Genomic DNA, 15,999 nt, shown 5'->3' with positions numbered 1-15,999 from the left:
TGATGGAAAAAAAATACAATATTGAATCCATTTTAGAATAAAGCTGTTACGTAACAAAATGTGGAAAAAGTCAAGGGGTCTGAATACTTTCCTAATGCACTGGAGTTACTTCCCAAGTCAGCATTGAAGTGAACTAGTTACAGTTTACATAAAATGGCAGGAAAATCATAGTCAGCACTTGAAAATGGCAGTTTTTAGCAATGATCAACAGCCAACTTGATAGAGCTTGAAGAATTTTGTGGGTTGAATATTTGTCAATTATTCTTAATCTAGGTGTGCAAAGCTCAAAGCCTTACCCAGAAACACTCACAGCTGTAACCAATGCCAAAAGGTGATTGTAACATGTATTGACTTAGGGTGTTGAATACTTATCTAAATCAGTGTTTCATTTCCCATTCATCAAAATTATTCCGCTGACTTGTGTTAGACAACTAAATACATTTTCTAAAATCACACTTTAACAAAATGTGAAAAAAAAAGGAGTGTGAATATTTTCTGAAGGCACGGTACATGTTGGTATTAAGGTCCATTCTTGTTATTTTTGTTGTTGTAAAGTGCGTCGATGGGAATATATTTACAGTAAATGCAGATACTGTAACCATAGCGATGAGACAAAATCCATCTGATCCCGACCATGATTACAGTGCAACATTTTAAAATCAGATCCAATTCAACAAACCATATAAGAAAATCTATTATTTATTAAACAGTTATGAAAGAGATATAGATATTTGCCATGTTGCTTATCACACAATACAATTGAATTCAATGGGGGAAAAAAAAAAACGTAAAACGTGGCACAAAAGTAAACTGGCCTTGAATAACTTGAGATGTATACGTTGCACATCGAACACCACTTAATTCATATAAACGCTATGAGCAATTGCAAGATTTCAAACAAGTCTCAGATGTCATTGATTGAAAGCCCATACAAGCATACACTATGAACATGCAGGGTAGGAATGAACAGCCCGCATCTCTTTTTACAGCCAACTACAAAAACAAGACATCAGAATAGTTCTCCCTCAACCAACATTGTGCAAAAAATATGCATTTAAGAGTGCTTAGTGTTATTTGAATTTACAAGGCACTTACTAGTAGTGTGTCCTAGTATGAAAACCATACACAGTGAACTATAAAATAATAATTAAAAACATACATATGCACATTCAGAAGGCATGCCGAGTAGCTACAGTATTTCACCAATCCTGGGGCTTATTCAAGATGGTGCAATTTTACAGAACATTCAGATAGAAATGTATTGTGCTGAAAAGACTTGATAATTCCTGATGTGAAGAATATGGATTTTCAATGGCTCTATGGAGTTTATTTCTAACTGATTCTAAACATTGCACCTCGCTGGGTAAGCCCCTGATGAATTCCTCAATGACAAATCAGCTCTCACGTCTTTGGCTCTGCTGTCCGGTGTACGAAGAGTGCCCCCTAGTGGTACACTCAGGAACTTGCACACGGTACATTCCACACATTGAAAGGGGCTCTATTCCACATGGAAATCGCAAAGCCCCTAAAGAATGTGTGAAAACAATGTTCTTTTCTCAAATTGAAGAACCTACTCAGTGATATCAGTTATAGCCATCCAGCCAACTATCCACAGACGTATTGCTTCACAAGGGAGTGAACAAGCCCTTTAGCAAGTCAAATTCTTTAGATTTCAGCACAAAATCCTACCACGAACGATGGCGCTCTAAGATCCTAAAGCTGTGCAAAATGCGTAATTAAACTTACCCTCACAGGGATTGCAAGTAATTAATTCAAACGTAAAAAAATGAGGGGGGGGGGGTCTGAAACGTCAAATTAGTTAGTTTCAATTAAAAATACATGATTTAAAAGCTACTGCTAGGGGTGTATAGCTGTGACCACCCATGTCTAGACCCCTACACACTAGTTACTGCATGTGACTTCAAGCTGCAATTTGTAACTTTTCAAAGTGTGCAACTGCAGCTCACAATTAAGGGTGTTCCCACCTCGAGCATCCCATTGGTTCTTTCATGAATGCCTGCCTAGTTAACGACACAGTGTGCTAGTGTGCTAGCTAGCTTGTTAGTTAGCTAGCAAACAGTGTTGTTCCCGCCTCCCGTGTACCGGAGTCGTCTTCAGGATTAGCTGGGTAAACTAGCACACAGTGTCGTTCGCTCCCGCCTGCCAAACACCTGCCCTCGCCATTTGGAAAACAGTGCCCGAAACACAGGGGCAAAAGACACGGTCTACCGGTGTACGGCTAGCTACAGTGAAACGGACAGCGTTTGAACTACTTTGCATATATACCTAGCCCAGTGGTCATATGAGGTGTCCCTAGGGTCATATGAGGTGTCCCTAACCAAGTGGCCAGAGGGCGACACAGACACAGGGGTGTTTGAGGCAGACAGGGAGGATGCCTCTGTTGATCTGGTGAAACTCCACCAGCTGCAGTAGGTCAATGAAGAGGGTGAGGCCATCGTCCATGGTGTAGTACTTCCTACCGCCCTCCTCACACTGCACAGAGAAACAAGGGTTTCACAATAAAATAATAATCTACATGCTCATCTGTCAGGATCAAACAATTAGCGCAAAAACACACGAGTAAGATAACTAGCTGTAATCTGCATACCTGTCTGTACTAAAAAAAAAAACTATTTATTTAAAAAAAAAAATGTTTTTACAAATTGACAGTCTACCAAAAGGCCTCCTGCGGGGACAGGGACTGGGATTAAAAATACAGGACAAAAACACACATCACAACAAGGTGACTTTGTGACTTTTGGGTGACTTTCACTTAAGTCAAGTTCTACTCAAGTATGACAATTGGGTAATTTTTCCACCACTGGTTATAATAGGATAGGAGACCAAGAGTCTGTGTAACCAATAGAGAGAGTCGGAGTCCCGAGTGTGGGAACAAACAGTCTGTCCCACGATCGGGTAAACATGTAAGTTCATAGTCAACAAAGCACGCACGAGTTATGAGGCAAATAGCGTAAAGCACAATAAAAAAAAACGACGTGGGGCTCGCCATGGTAATTTCAGAGTCACTTGCCCCAAATGTGCATGTGTGCTGAAGGCAAGCGTTGTTTTTCATATCTACCTAGTAGAATTATGACTAGACTGCCTTGCTATCTCATAATGAAAGGGCAAGGTTCACATGATGGGGGGGAGGAAAGTCCACTCACAGAGATGACGAGGTAGTGTTTGGTCTTCAGCTTGTAACACAACGAGAGGACAAAACACTGGGCATGCTGCTGGCTCTCACGAATCAGGAACATCCTACACACAGACACACAATGCGGTAGATGTCACCCAAGGTGAGCATGTTGTTTACAAACTAAAGCTACTAAGCTACATGCAAAGGAGCTACATTCAAAGGAGCTGCATGCAAAGATGTGCCCACAACAAGCACACATGCATACATACCCATCCACCAATCCCTGTTCCTCGATCAGCCTCTGGGCCTGCTTTCGCGACACACCACCGTGGAACCAGAGTTGGGTCCGGTGTATGGCTGTGTAATACACACAAACACACACTCATTTACCATTTAGATCAATGTACTGAACAAATATATTCCGTTTGGGGAAAAACTGTGAATGTGAAACACCGACACGGTAGTTGTTTGACTGGACTCACAAGAGGGCCGAGATCCCGGGTTAGGGTTGGGTAGGCTGCACCTCAAGGCTTCTCTCCTCTGAGAGACAAGAGAGAGGTCATAGTCACTAGTAACTCCAGACTGTTTGGCTCGTTGTTATTCCTCCTGTGACCCTCTTAGCCCGTTGCCTATTTTTCTTCTCCTCGTCACCTCTCCTCTCTCCTTTTCCATCATGGAACTTTGCAGAGACTTAAAATTAGATCATTGTATTCCGATTGAGGATTTTAAATCCCAGATCGGAGGGCTGCTGACCACAGCCTGGACATGTATTCTTTTGCTCTTTGCACGGTTTTAACTTCCATTCATTGTTATTTTTTACGTGGAGTTGTTCTTCATGTGGAACTATATGTGAGCTGTACTCTTGGCCAGGGATGTAAATCCAAATGGGACTTCTCTGGTTAAATAAAGGATAAAATCATTTATACAAATAAAAATACTACAACACGTCACCCATCTGTATCCTTGTCCAGTCGCATTCTCCACCCCACTATCCGACCCAGTTATCCTCACCCTCCATGCCTGTCCCTCCTCCCTCTCCGCGCTCTGGGCCTCCCAGGCATTCTGGATGACCCGGCCCCCCGCCTTCCCTGAAAAGTCCATGGCGACCAGGCTGGCCTCCGACTCACACCGTTGAGACACAACCTCCTGTAGACGAGGTGCCGACTGGGACAGCTGGTAGTTACAATGCAGCTGCCTCCCATACTGCTCCGGCAGACACAGGAGGAATAGGTAAAAGGGTAAGCACGCGTATCTGTCACATTTTGATTATTTATTCACCATCTTATCCAGTATGGGTTTGCCACACTTTGTATGTTTTTATTTGTGTTTCTTTTGGGCATAAATCTGCTTCTATAATAAAGTTCAGGTCATGATGTGATGATATCCGAGTATTTGGTTCTCCTCACCTTGAATAGTCGAAATGCAGAGGTCCAGCAGGTGCGCGTTTGTTCGTTCTCCGCACACAGCAGCTTCAAGTCCTGCGCACGAATACGGTCTTTGCTGGGCTACACACAAAGAAACGTGTAAGCATCCTATTTCAGAACAATTTCGAAACATTGCTCTCTTGAATGAAGCCCTGGGCGGCTGTAGTGGTTACCTTGACGCAGAAGGTGAAGTCCACAGGGGCACCGTAGAGCTTGCGGCTGTTGGTGATACTGTAGACGTTCAGGTCTTCCAGGTCAGCCACGTAATGGAGGTGACGGGGCTCCTAGGACACACAGACCATCAGACCGTCACACCGACCAGGCTATCCGTCGATGGGGCATATCGAAACAATATACTACAAATATCTTCATACCTGTACAGTAACTATGCCGCACCAAGTCATTTAACCATTGATTTGAAATGGAAAGCGTAAAACTAAATTAAATGGCCGTTGAATAGTGGAGGTTAATAAAAATGGTGGATCCCATAAACTTACCACAAAGGACTTGTGCTAAGTTTGACATATTGTATACACAGTATACATGATCACAATTCTAGCTCCAAGACGTCACCAATTTGAAAAAACTAAAAAAGGTAGATTGTGACATGGTTCGATAAATAAGCACACCCGTAGTACCGTAGTTTAGAATTTCTGAACTCCACCATCGTCATGTACCTTTGCCATTTCTTGTAAATTACTTTCAGTTCTGGATGTTCTATTTCTATCAAAATCTGGTGCCCCATGGCTGACCTTTGATGAGCCTTTGGTGGAGCAGTAGAGGCCTGAACGTCGGAGGAAGAAGTAGACCTTCTTCCAGGCTTTGCGGCTGGGCTCTCTGACGTGGAGGAAGCCCTGGATCTCAGGACATGTCCCCGACTGCAGCAGATTCTGGATAGAGGCAAGGAAACAACATCTGGGTCAAATCCAATGGATCTTTGTCTAAACCGAAGAGAAGCATAGAAAAATCGGGCAAGGTTCAAAATGTAATCAATTCAACTGCTGAACTAAAAACCATTCCAAAAGACTGTTTCTGTACGTCCTCTGACATGATTGAAATGTCATTCTCAATATCTGCCAATTCAATTTGTTTCCTGATATACTTTCCTGGCAACCTGATACAGTTTCTAGTTCTAGTTTCTCCTCAGCTAGAGTGAAACCTAACATACACCACAAAGGAGAAGCTATAGCAGAGCAGATGGCCTTGCTCCATTTCCCTCCAATTGGCTGCTTACCTGGATGAGTTCCGCCGAGGTCATTCCCTTGGTGACATCAGCACTGTCTGAGATCATGTGCTTGGGGAAGAACAGCTGTAACAGGAAGCTACAGTTGTAAATCAAAGGGCTATTTCAATAACATAATGTCTCTCTGGTGCCTGTATGGAGGGTTATGAGCAATGGCTTTTGAGTCTGATAGCAGTGTTTCAAGGGGGTTAAGGCAAGACGTCACGCAAATCGAAGCAAATGTTTAAAACCTGACAAAAAAAAGGTTTATTTTGCCCACAGTCTGTTAAGACACGCACACCTGTGTGAATCAACCTGCATTACCATCCTTATAAGTAAAGTTTTTTAAATAAAATAAAATAAAACTACTGTGTGTGTGCATGCATGAAGTCAAACGTTTTAATGAACAGGATGAGCAACATGAATGTGATAGGAACACAATGTTAACACTGATTCCACCAGGACATCCAGATGACGGTGATTATTCACATACTAACCCGTTGCGGACACGTCTGACTAAAATCTGGCATAACATAAGATCCTGACAGAATACACGTTAGAGCATCTTGTATGTTATACTATTCGTCGCCATTTCCTTCCAGCCATCTAAGCTGATCTCTGTGTGACCATGCATTCAGAAGGGCCTTTGGCATTCGGCTTTGAAATAGCTTCTCTTCCTAGACAAAATGGTGGAGGATGCAGAAGAGCTCAGCAGGCCTACCATAGGTGTCCTGAAGAACTCATATTTGGCGTAGTTCTTGCGGAACAGAAGCTTGGTGTCGCTCTCGGAGGGCCAGGCAGCCTGCACCTCCACCACCACCTCGTGGTCCTCCAGAACTCGCTCTAGGGGAGGGGGGGGGGGGGCAGGGAGAAATACTTCACACAGTGTAGGACAGGGGGTGACCAACCCTCCTGGAGAGCTACTTGGTATGCAAGCTCCCTCAAGCCAGAGTGAGTCTGAAACCAAACCGACTCTGAGGCTGTCCTAATATGGACACCGTACTCCAGTTGTCTCATCTCGTCGAAACTTTTTGATGTAGACTCGCCTTTAGACAACCCACGAACATTCCAAAAACAATTGCAAATAATTGGAATGCCAATGGCATTTGCTGGGCAATGTTTGGACAGTGTGCAGTCCAGTCTTACCCAGGCCCAAGGCTGAATGCAGCTCGATCAGAGCCCAGTTCTCCTGGTCGCTACAGTGGGCTGTCTGCACCAACAAATGGCACACGTCCCTGGCTGTGGCCCTTGGTATCACCCACAGGGACCGACTGTGACTGTCCTCGCCGAACACCTTGATCAGCTAGACCAGAGAAGCAGACAGAGACACTACATTGAGAAAACAGAGTACATTGCGTAATATTCAACGAACATACACATGCATACCAAGACAAATACAAAAGAAAATACAAATGCATAAAGACAAATCCAAAAGAAAACAAATCCAAAATAAAGGCAAAAATTACTTAATGAAAATAAATTAAAAGAGATCATAGATGAACTATAGGAATGAACAGCAATAGGCCAATTCTGGAACTGTCACATTATTAAGCTTAACCAGGGTGAGAGACTGGGTTTCTGATGGCAAGAATCAGTCAACAGCTTATAGTGACAGCCAAAAAGAATCCTTTATTGAACTCCCTTGACACTTCACCCTCCCCATGAACTTGTCTTATTTAATCTCTCCCGCTCCCTCTCTTATTTACAAGAACTCACACCTCCTCCCATCTTGTTCCAGAACCGGTCTGATGGGATTGGCACACGGCCTAGCCCGAGCCCCCAAGGCCTGAGAGGAGAGCCAGGTACAGGTTAAATTGAGGACTTGTGACACCCCCGACGCAACATCTAGCTCAGTCTCTCTCCTCAGCCAACTCCAAAACCAGTACAACCAGATTTAAACTTCACCTGTTACTTAGCAAAAGCAGACTCGTTCCCGCAAGAGACAACAGGCCAAATAATGAACAAATGCTTGGAGTCTCGTGGGCAGTGTTAAGTAACACATTAGAGTACTCAGATTACTTTTTGGTGGTAACAAGTAACCTAAAGCGCAATTTTTTAAATGTAAGTAATCAGTTACTTTTACAATATTTCCTTTTTTCTTTGTTGGTGCAAATAAAAAAAAAAATGAAATCCCTCCTATCTAGGCTATGTTCATCACAATCTTTCTGTTTCTGCACAAACGTTGAGGTGGGTTGCTGGCATGGTAGCCGGCAGATAGCTAGCGAGATGGCATAGACAATAGCCGTTATCGTGGCAGTATTCACATTACTTTGAATTGGTAGAAGAAAAGGACAGAGGTGACCCCTCGAATCTTGCCTGACGCTACTTGCAGGATTCACACACAAACACGGGATCATCGGGTTCAGGAGACTGACCCATTTATTGCCTGGTAATAAAGCAAACAATGTAGCTAGAGAATCAAGTTAGGCTCAGTTGATAAGAATTGAAATTTCTCCTGCAACTATTACATTGTTCACAGCCCAGTTCATATTGGTGGGTAAAAACAGAGTGGTAGCCAGTTGTTCTTGTATTTTAACTCTCATTTTACTTTGCCCAGTTGGTTTTATACAGTATATGTATTTACTTATGTATAAATAATTCAACAAAATAATTTAAGTATAGTAAAGGAGATATTGCGTCTCATTATTAGTCGAGCTGGTATAGTCCAGAGCTATAGATTAGGCTGTGGATGGTTTAGGCCAGGGGGGCAACTTTGGTTTTAGAAGTGGGGGGGGGGGGACATAATTATTATATATAATTTTTCTATCAGATAAACACTCCAAACAGCCTACCCAACCACTCGAGGGCGGCCGCATGGTCCTAAAGCACACCGTTAGTATTATCATTGGAATGTGATACAATGGGGGACAAAAATGCAATTTCAGAATGTGTGTTGGGGGGGGTGAAAGTTGCACCCCTGGTTTAGACTACGCAAGCCATTGAAAAGGTAGTGTACACCTTTTACTGGGGAATAAATGACTAAACGCGCAAGGCATCTTCAGAGGGTTTTCTGTTTTTGGTAACGCAAAAGTAAAGTAACATTTCACTTTTCATAGTCGGTCACGTTGTAGCATAAGTTATTTTTTAAAATGATGTTCTCCAACACTGCTCGTGGGGGATGTTTGCACATTCTTTCCGGGCAAGGTATCAATATCCGCTGAATTCATCCTTTCAGCAAAATAGCTTAGTTAAAATGTTCAACATTTTTGCTCTGATGTTTGCAATAGCCATGGGGCAAAACTAAACCAATCTGTACCTAGTAGCTAGGTACATACAGAACATTAAAGACATAAGTATGGCATTTTAAACAAACTAATACATCCATGTTAATCCAGACAATGATGGATGGTGTCACAACATGATGGAATTTGTCTGTGCAACTATACCACAAGTAAAGATACCGTGGCAGTAACTGGAGGAAAAAGGTGTGTTTTTGTTTGTCTTTATGTGTGTGTGTGTATTAGAATGTGCTTGTGGCACGCTTGTATGTGGTGAGTGTCATGCCCAGGAGCATCTATGGCATAGTGACAGTCTGTCGCCTAGCGTTAAATACGCACAAGCATACCCAGGGGCCTCTGCCAATCAAATTAACCCCTGTGAACCACTCAGTCAACAACATGAATCCATACAATCCCCTGTGGAGGCTCCACTGCCAGACCAGTCAAATTAACTTGTACTGTATTCTGTATTCCAAAGAGGCAATGTTATCAATGTGACAATTCTACCTACCCAATGCCAATCAAATTAATTCAGAACAATATCCCTGAAGATTGCATAGCCAATTACATCATAATAATAATAATAATAATAATAATAATGTAGGCTTGGCTGAATTGAGCCCTTGATCTTACATGAGTGTCACTTCTCGGCGGTGAGAGAGAGCCAATCAGGACTGGGGATTGAGAGGGGCTGCACAGCTCTGGAAAGGGATTGGGTATAGAAGGAACAGAGGACAGTTCCACGCTATTCATTCTGGAAAAATGTGGGGGAAAAATACAAAACTTTTTAAAAACGGAATAAGTGAATCGCAAATACAATACAACTGGATACAACAATGTATAAAAAGGAAAATAACATTTCACACAATATAACCAATACATTTCAATTAAAAAGGGTCTGTCTATTTTTAGGAGTCTTTTGTAACCGTCATGAACAACAGGATGTGACATATGACTCAATATCCGAACATGACTCATTGACTTCTGTGCAGGTAGCAAGTATAAGGAGTGTCAAATGCTATTGAGTCATTCACTGTCAACCAATGGAGTCATGGCCATTGGGTAAGTCAAGGCAGGTAGGCCTACCTGCTTCTGCGGATGACGAGGGGCTGGGAGCGGCGAACGGGAGGGGGAGGAGTGTTGACCACCAGAGGAGCCAAGGTGATTGTGGAGCTACCCAGCAGCTCACCCTCCCCACCAGAGTCCTCTTGTCTGTCAGAGCCCTCGAAGACCTCCGCCCATTGCCCTTGGACCTCCATTAAAAAAATGACCTGGCTCAGTATTGGAGTGAGAAAGTATCTTAGTTATCACATGCAGTATTGTAAGAGTTTTGTGACAAAAATAAATATACATTTACAGCCAATGGGCCATGTGCCTAAAATAAACAAGGATTTCCATAGTGCGTGACAGATTTCACAACATGTACTAATGTCTAACACCTTCTTGCTCGGTTTCAGTGTTATGACAACGTATTAGTCACAGAAGCAACAGTTGAGAATGAAAACGTCACACCTGCTCCCAACTCCGTGGCATCCTCAACCACAATGCCGGCCCAACAAGACATCAAAGCCCTCTCTCTCGTTCAAATTGACAAGCTATATCCTTTGCTTAGTGTTGCTATGAAGAACATAGCACTTACAATGAGCAGAGGAATGCTGGCAGACAACGGGTTTGAAAGAAAATAAAAAAAATAGTCTGAATCAGGCAGGCAGACTAGACTGGGTGAGGTGCAGTACTTGTTTCAGTGGATGGCAGAGTTATGGGTCTCCCGCTGAGTGTACAAAGGGGCCATTGTATGGACAAGATGTACAATGTGTATCAGGTGAAGCCTGCTGCTTATCTTTATTTGAGCAGCAATTATCAAATCAAATTTTATTGGTCACATACACGTTTTAGCAGATGTTATTGCGGGTGTAGCAAAATGCTTGTGTTTCTAACTCCAACATTGTATTAGTATCTAACAATACACACAAATCTAAGCAAAGGAATGGAATTAAAAATATATAAATATATGGACAAGCAATGTCAGAGCGGCATAGACTAAGATACAGTAAAAACAAATGAGATGAGTATAATGCAAAATATGTAAACATTAAAGTGACTAGTGTTCCATTTATTAAAGTGGCCAGTGATTTCATGTCTATGTTCATAGGCAGCCTCTAATAAGCTACTGATGGCTGTTTAACAGTGATGGTCTTGAGAAGTTGTTTTTCAGTCTCTCAGTCCCAGCATTGATGCATCTGTACTGACCTCGCCTTCTGGATGATAGCCGGGTGAACAGGCCGTGGCTCGGGTGGTTTTTGTCCTTAATGATCTTTTCGGCCTTCCTGTGACATCAGCTACCATAAGTGTCCTGGAGGGCAGGTAGTTTGCCCCCGGTGATGAGTTGAGCAGACCGCACCACCCTCTGGAGAGCCCTGCGGTTGCGGGTGGTGCAGTTGCCGTACCAGGCGGTGATACAGCCTGACAGGATGCTTTCACTTGTGCATCTGTAAAAGTTAGTGAGGGTTTTACTTGACAAGCCAAATTTCTTCAGCCTCCTGTGGTTGAAGAGGCGCTGTTACGCCTTCTTCACCACATTGTATGTGTGGGTGGACCATTTCAGTGTGTCAGTGATGTGTACACATAGGAACTTGAAGCTTTCCACCGCCGCTCCACTACGGTCCCGTTGATGTGCATAGGGGGATGCTCCCTCTGCTGTTTCCTGAAGTCCACAATCATCTCCTTGGCATCTCCTGGCACCTCACTCCCAGAGCCCTCACCTCCTGTAGGCTTACTCGTCATCGTTGGTAAACAAGCCTACTACTGTTGTGTCGTCGGCAAACTTGATGATTGAGTTGGAGGCGTGCGTGGCCACGCAGTCATGGGTGAACAGGGAGTACAGGAGGGGGCTAAGCACGCACCCTTGTGGGGCCCCAGTGTTGAGGATCAGCGGAGTGGAGGTGTTGTTTCCTACCTTCACCACCTGGGGACAGCCCGTCAGGAAGTACAGGACCCAGTTGCACAGGGCGTGCTTCAGACCCAGGGCCTCGAGCTTAATGATGAGATTGGAGGGTACTGTGGGGTTGAATGCTTAACTAGTCAATGAACAGTATTCTAACATTGGTATTCCTCTTGTCCAGATGGGATAGGGCAGTGTGCAGTGAGACGGTGTGTTTGTGTGTGTGTGTGTGTGTGTATGTTCTTAAATACATCAGCAAATTGTATTACATAATTAGGTCACAAGACTTAATCAAAATAATCCTTCAAAAAACATACTGTTACTCCTGATACTGACTCGAGGGTGGACAAATATTTGGAAACTGATTAGTTGGCCATCAATCAACAAAAGAGATAAGCAAACAGTGATGAGGTCACCCACGCAAGAGAGCAATAGAGTGAGCTGCCACTTCACCCGTGCACCCTGCCAGAAAGGTACATAGTGTCCAGACAGACAGAAACTCCAGACAATTATCTGTGGCACTGGCATGTCCTGACTGTGTGTCAACAACACATACTGATACTCAAGACACCTGTCCTCATCCAGACTAAAAAAAAGAAAAAGAAAGACCGAGAGAGAGAAAGACAGAGAAATTGTTCTAGGCAAAATGTTGATGTAAAATCAGTAGGCAGGTAGGCTAGCCCAGCGATTCCTTTTGAGATAGCGAATTCAGAGACGGCGTCAAAATCAGAACACAACTATGACTTTAGAGTGCAATAAAAATAGCATACAACTTGTTTTACTACGATTGCTGCAGCGCATGGCTGGACAGAGAGAACATTTTGCAGTTTAAATCTTAAATGACAGTGTAAAACATTTTTTAGGGAATACATGTATCGAGTTGAATACTGGATCATTGATGGAGTAATGTGGATCCCCAGGCCCTGTCGTGCATCAAAGGGTAGCCTATTGTACTATTACGTTGCATTTTATTGTACCTTCTAAATTTGTTTGACATACCCCAAAAACAGACTTAAGTAGTACTTTAAAGTATTTTTACACCACTGCCAAGAGGTATCTGTACTCTACTATTTATATTTTTGCCAACTTTTACTTCATTATATTCCTAAAGAAAATAATGTACTTTTTACTCCATACATTTTCCCTGACAAAAGTACTCCTTACATTTGGACAGGAAAATGGTCCAATTCACACACTTATCAAGAGAACATCCCTGGTCATCCCTACAACGTCTGATCTGGCAGACTCACTAAACACAAATAATTCATTTGTAAATTGTTGGAGTGTGCCATTTGGCTATTCTTCAATAAAAACAAATTTAAAAAACAGGAGAATTGTGCCGTCTGGTTTGCGTAATATAAGGAATTTGAAATGGTTTATGCTTTCATCGCGCACCAGCGACTCCTGTGGCGGGCCGGGCGCAGTGCACGCTAACCAAGGTCGCCAGGTGCACGGTGTTTCCTCCGACACATTGGTGCGGCTGGCTTCCACGTTGAATGCGCCCTGTGTTAAGAAGCAGTGCGGCTTGGTTGGGTTGTGTTTCGGAGGACACATGACTTTCGATCTTCGTCTCTCCCGAGCCCGTACGGGAGTTGTAGCGATGAGACAAGATAGTAACTACAAACAATTGGATACCACGACATTGGGGAGAAATAATAACAATAACAAATAATTGGATACTATGAAAACAGGGGTAAAATGTCAAATTAAAATGAACAATTTTTTTTAAAGTGGGTAATATTTGGTTGACGTGGAAATCTCATTGATCAACACAAGATGTGTCAGAAGTTTGTTGAATTCCCAATGTAATATCACTATGCCATCTACACTGAACAAAAATATAAAACACACAAGTGTTGGTCCCATGTTTCATGAGCTGAATTAAAAACTGCCAGAAATGTTCCATATACACAAAAAGCTTATTTCTCTCAAATTGTGTGCACAAATTTGTTTACATCCCTGTTACTGAGCATTTCTCCTTTGCCAAGATAAGCCATCCAACTGACAGGTGTGGCATATCAAGAATCTGATTAAACAGCATGCGCATTACACAGGTGCACCTTGTGCTGGGGACAATAAAATGCCACTAAAATGTGCAGTTGTGTCACACAACACAATGCTACAGATGTCTAAAGTTGAAGGAGCATGCAATTGATATGCTTACTGCTGGAATGTCCAACAGAGCTGTTTTCAGATAATGTAATGTTAATTTCTCTACCATAAGCTGCCTCCAATGTTGTTTTAGATAATTTGGAGGTTCGTCCAACCGGCCTCACAAACGCAGACCACGTGCAAGCACGCCAGCCCAGGATTTCCACATCAGGCTTCTTCACCTGCGGGATTGTCTGAGGGGTAGTGGGGGATGCTGAGGAGTATTGCTGTCTGTAATACTGCCCTTTTGTGGGAATAGCTAATTCTGATGGTTTGGGCCTGGCTGCCCAGTTGGTCAGCCTATGCACTCCCAGGCCCACCCATGGCAGTGATAACGCATGTTAAATCCATAGATTAGGACCCAATGAATTTATTTCAATTGACTGACTTCCTTATACCAAGCGTAACTCAGTAAAATCTTAGAAATTGTTGCGTATATATTTTTGTTAAGTATAAAAGCACAACCAAATTCTAATGGAAAAACAATGTCAGAGTTTTAGTTTAGTTGTCATCTAAGTGTGATCACTGTGCGTTCAAACCATTTAAAAAAGGAGAATGTTAGATGTTTTGTATATATGCAATAACTTCATGCGTTATCAAGTTATCCAATTTGTAAGTCGCTCTGGATAAGAGCGTCTGCTAAATGACTTAACATTTACATTTACATTTATCACTGTGCCTCATCTAATAGCACAACCAAATGTCCTGGACTGCAGTTGAGTTCACTTCTAAAATTACATATCGCAAGTGATCAATGCTGTTCGAGATTCTGGCAGATTTTTAATAGTAATTGTTAAGACCTCTGACTTTTGCATGCCATCTTGAACATACCCGCTTTTTATGATTACAAGACATGTATAGTTGCATTAGGCTAACCTCAAAATGTAGACACAGATGTGTTACTCATTTTAAGGTTGACTAAATACTGTTACATTCGTTTGCAAGATAACTTTAGGCTGAGGCTATTTACTGTATGACAAAAGTCATGTAATTGTGTTTGGTTGACAACGTAACTAAATATCAACTTTTAAAGCATATGTAGAATAGTTTATGCTCAACCTCAAATGAAGCTGTACTGGGATACATTTCCTATCCTACTAAGAATTTCATTGCACGGCGGAGAAAAACAGGTTGTGGTCTTTCATTTTGAGAACACTACTGTCAAACTATATATCATTTGCACCTCAGCCGTCAAGAACAGGGCTGTGTTACCTGTGCAACTTTAGATCACGCATCGCTCGCAAATTCTATATATTCTAATATGAAGCGCTTCCTCGCTATATCAGGTCCAGATACTGCGCCATTTCAATCCAAGAAATTTACCTTATAATTTGGTTTGGCAAGATGTCAGCTGCCGGGTCATATTGAACAGCTACCTCTTCCTTCGGACGTAGTAATGTTTTGAGCTTCCCCTCAACCGTAACTTCACTTGTGCGCTTACCACACACACTTGGGAGGAGCGTGCAGTGCAAGGTGGTAGGTAAACTACACCCCCCCCTTTCTTCTAAGGTAAAGTAGGCTAAATGTCCTTCCTCGCCTATTGGGAACCGTTCCAGAAAGTAGGACATATTGTTCAAATAATGACCGATTCACAGATAGGATTAGTCACATTGCATATTGAATATTATTTTCAAGGTGTGTAAATGTAACCTTGTGTGTAACCCTTCACAATGATTTCAAACCAAATCAAATTTGATTGGTCACATACACGTGATTAGCAGATGTTATCGAGGTGTAGCGAAAGGCTTATGCATCTAGCTCCAGCAGTGCAGTAATATCTAACAAGTAATATCTAACAAATTACACAACATATACCTAATACACACACATCTAGGAAGGAATTAATTAAAACTATATACACATGGATGAGCGATGTCAAATCAGAACGGACTAGGATACAGTAGAAT

General features: G+C 42.5%; 1 protein-coding gene across 3 annotated transcripts; it reads right to left on the bottom strand.

Moving 5' to 3' along the window:
- Nucleotides 1-683: 683 nt before the first annotated feature.
- On the bottom strand, nt 684-15,586 carry grb7 (growth factor receptor bound protein 7). Of its 3 annotated transcripts, none has more exons than XM_035734788.2 (14): nt 15,416-15,586; nt 10,087-10,275; nt 9,634-9,754; nt 6,929-7,085; nt 6,504-6,625; nt 5,795-5,869; nt 5,313-5,450; nt 4,734-4,844; nt 4,543-4,641; nt 4,148-4,339; nt 3,619-3,676; nt 3,406-3,493; nt 3,165-3,258; nt 684-2,493 (listed from the first exon to the last, which is right to left on the bottom strand). In XM_035734788.2, exons 2-14 carry the CDS (start codon nt 10,257-10,259, stop codon nt 2,335-2,337), a joined length of 1,587 nt encoding a protein of 528 aa, XP_035590681.1. In that variant the 5' UTR covers nt 10,260-10,275; nt 15,416-15,586; the 3' UTR covers nt 684-2,334. The 3 variants fall into 3 exon arrangements, with proteins under 3 accessions (XP_035590681.1, XP_035590683.1, XP_035590684.1); XM_035734790.2 differs by having other exon boundaries at nt 10,087-10,271; nt 15,416-15,585; XM_035734791.2 differs by having other exon boundaries at nt 10,087-10,253; nt 15,416-15,585.
- Between the last annotated feature and the right edge of the window lie 413 nt (nt 15,587-15,999).

The sequence above is a fragment of the Oncorhynchus keta genome, chromosome 24, assembly GCF_023373465.1.
Source record: "Oncorhynchus keta strain PuntledgeMale-10-30-2019 chromosome 24, Oket_V2, whole genome shotgun sequence".
NCBI classification, from domain to species: Eukaryota; Metazoa; Chordata; class Actinopteri; order Salmoniformes; family Salmonidae; genus Oncorhynchus; species Oncorhynchus keta.
This window is presented reverse-complemented; position numbering and strand designations above follow the sequence as displayed.

What these genes read in the sequence shown, in the direction of transcription:
- grb7 (XM_035734788.2), bottom strand. Translation starts at nt 10,259, where the DNA reads ATGGAGGTCCAAGGGCAATGGGCGGAGGTCTTCGAGGGCTCTGACAGA. An exon ending in CTCGTCATCCGCAGAAGCAG is followed by an intron (nt 9,755 to 10,086) that starts GTAGGCCTACCT and finishes ACATTTTTCCAG; the next exon opens with AATGAATAGCGTGGAACTGT. An exon ending in AACACTACCTCGTCATCTCT is followed by an intron (nt 2,494 to 3,164) that starts GTGAGTGGACTT and finishes TTCTCTGTGCAG; the next exon opens with TGTGAGGAGGGCGGTAGGAA.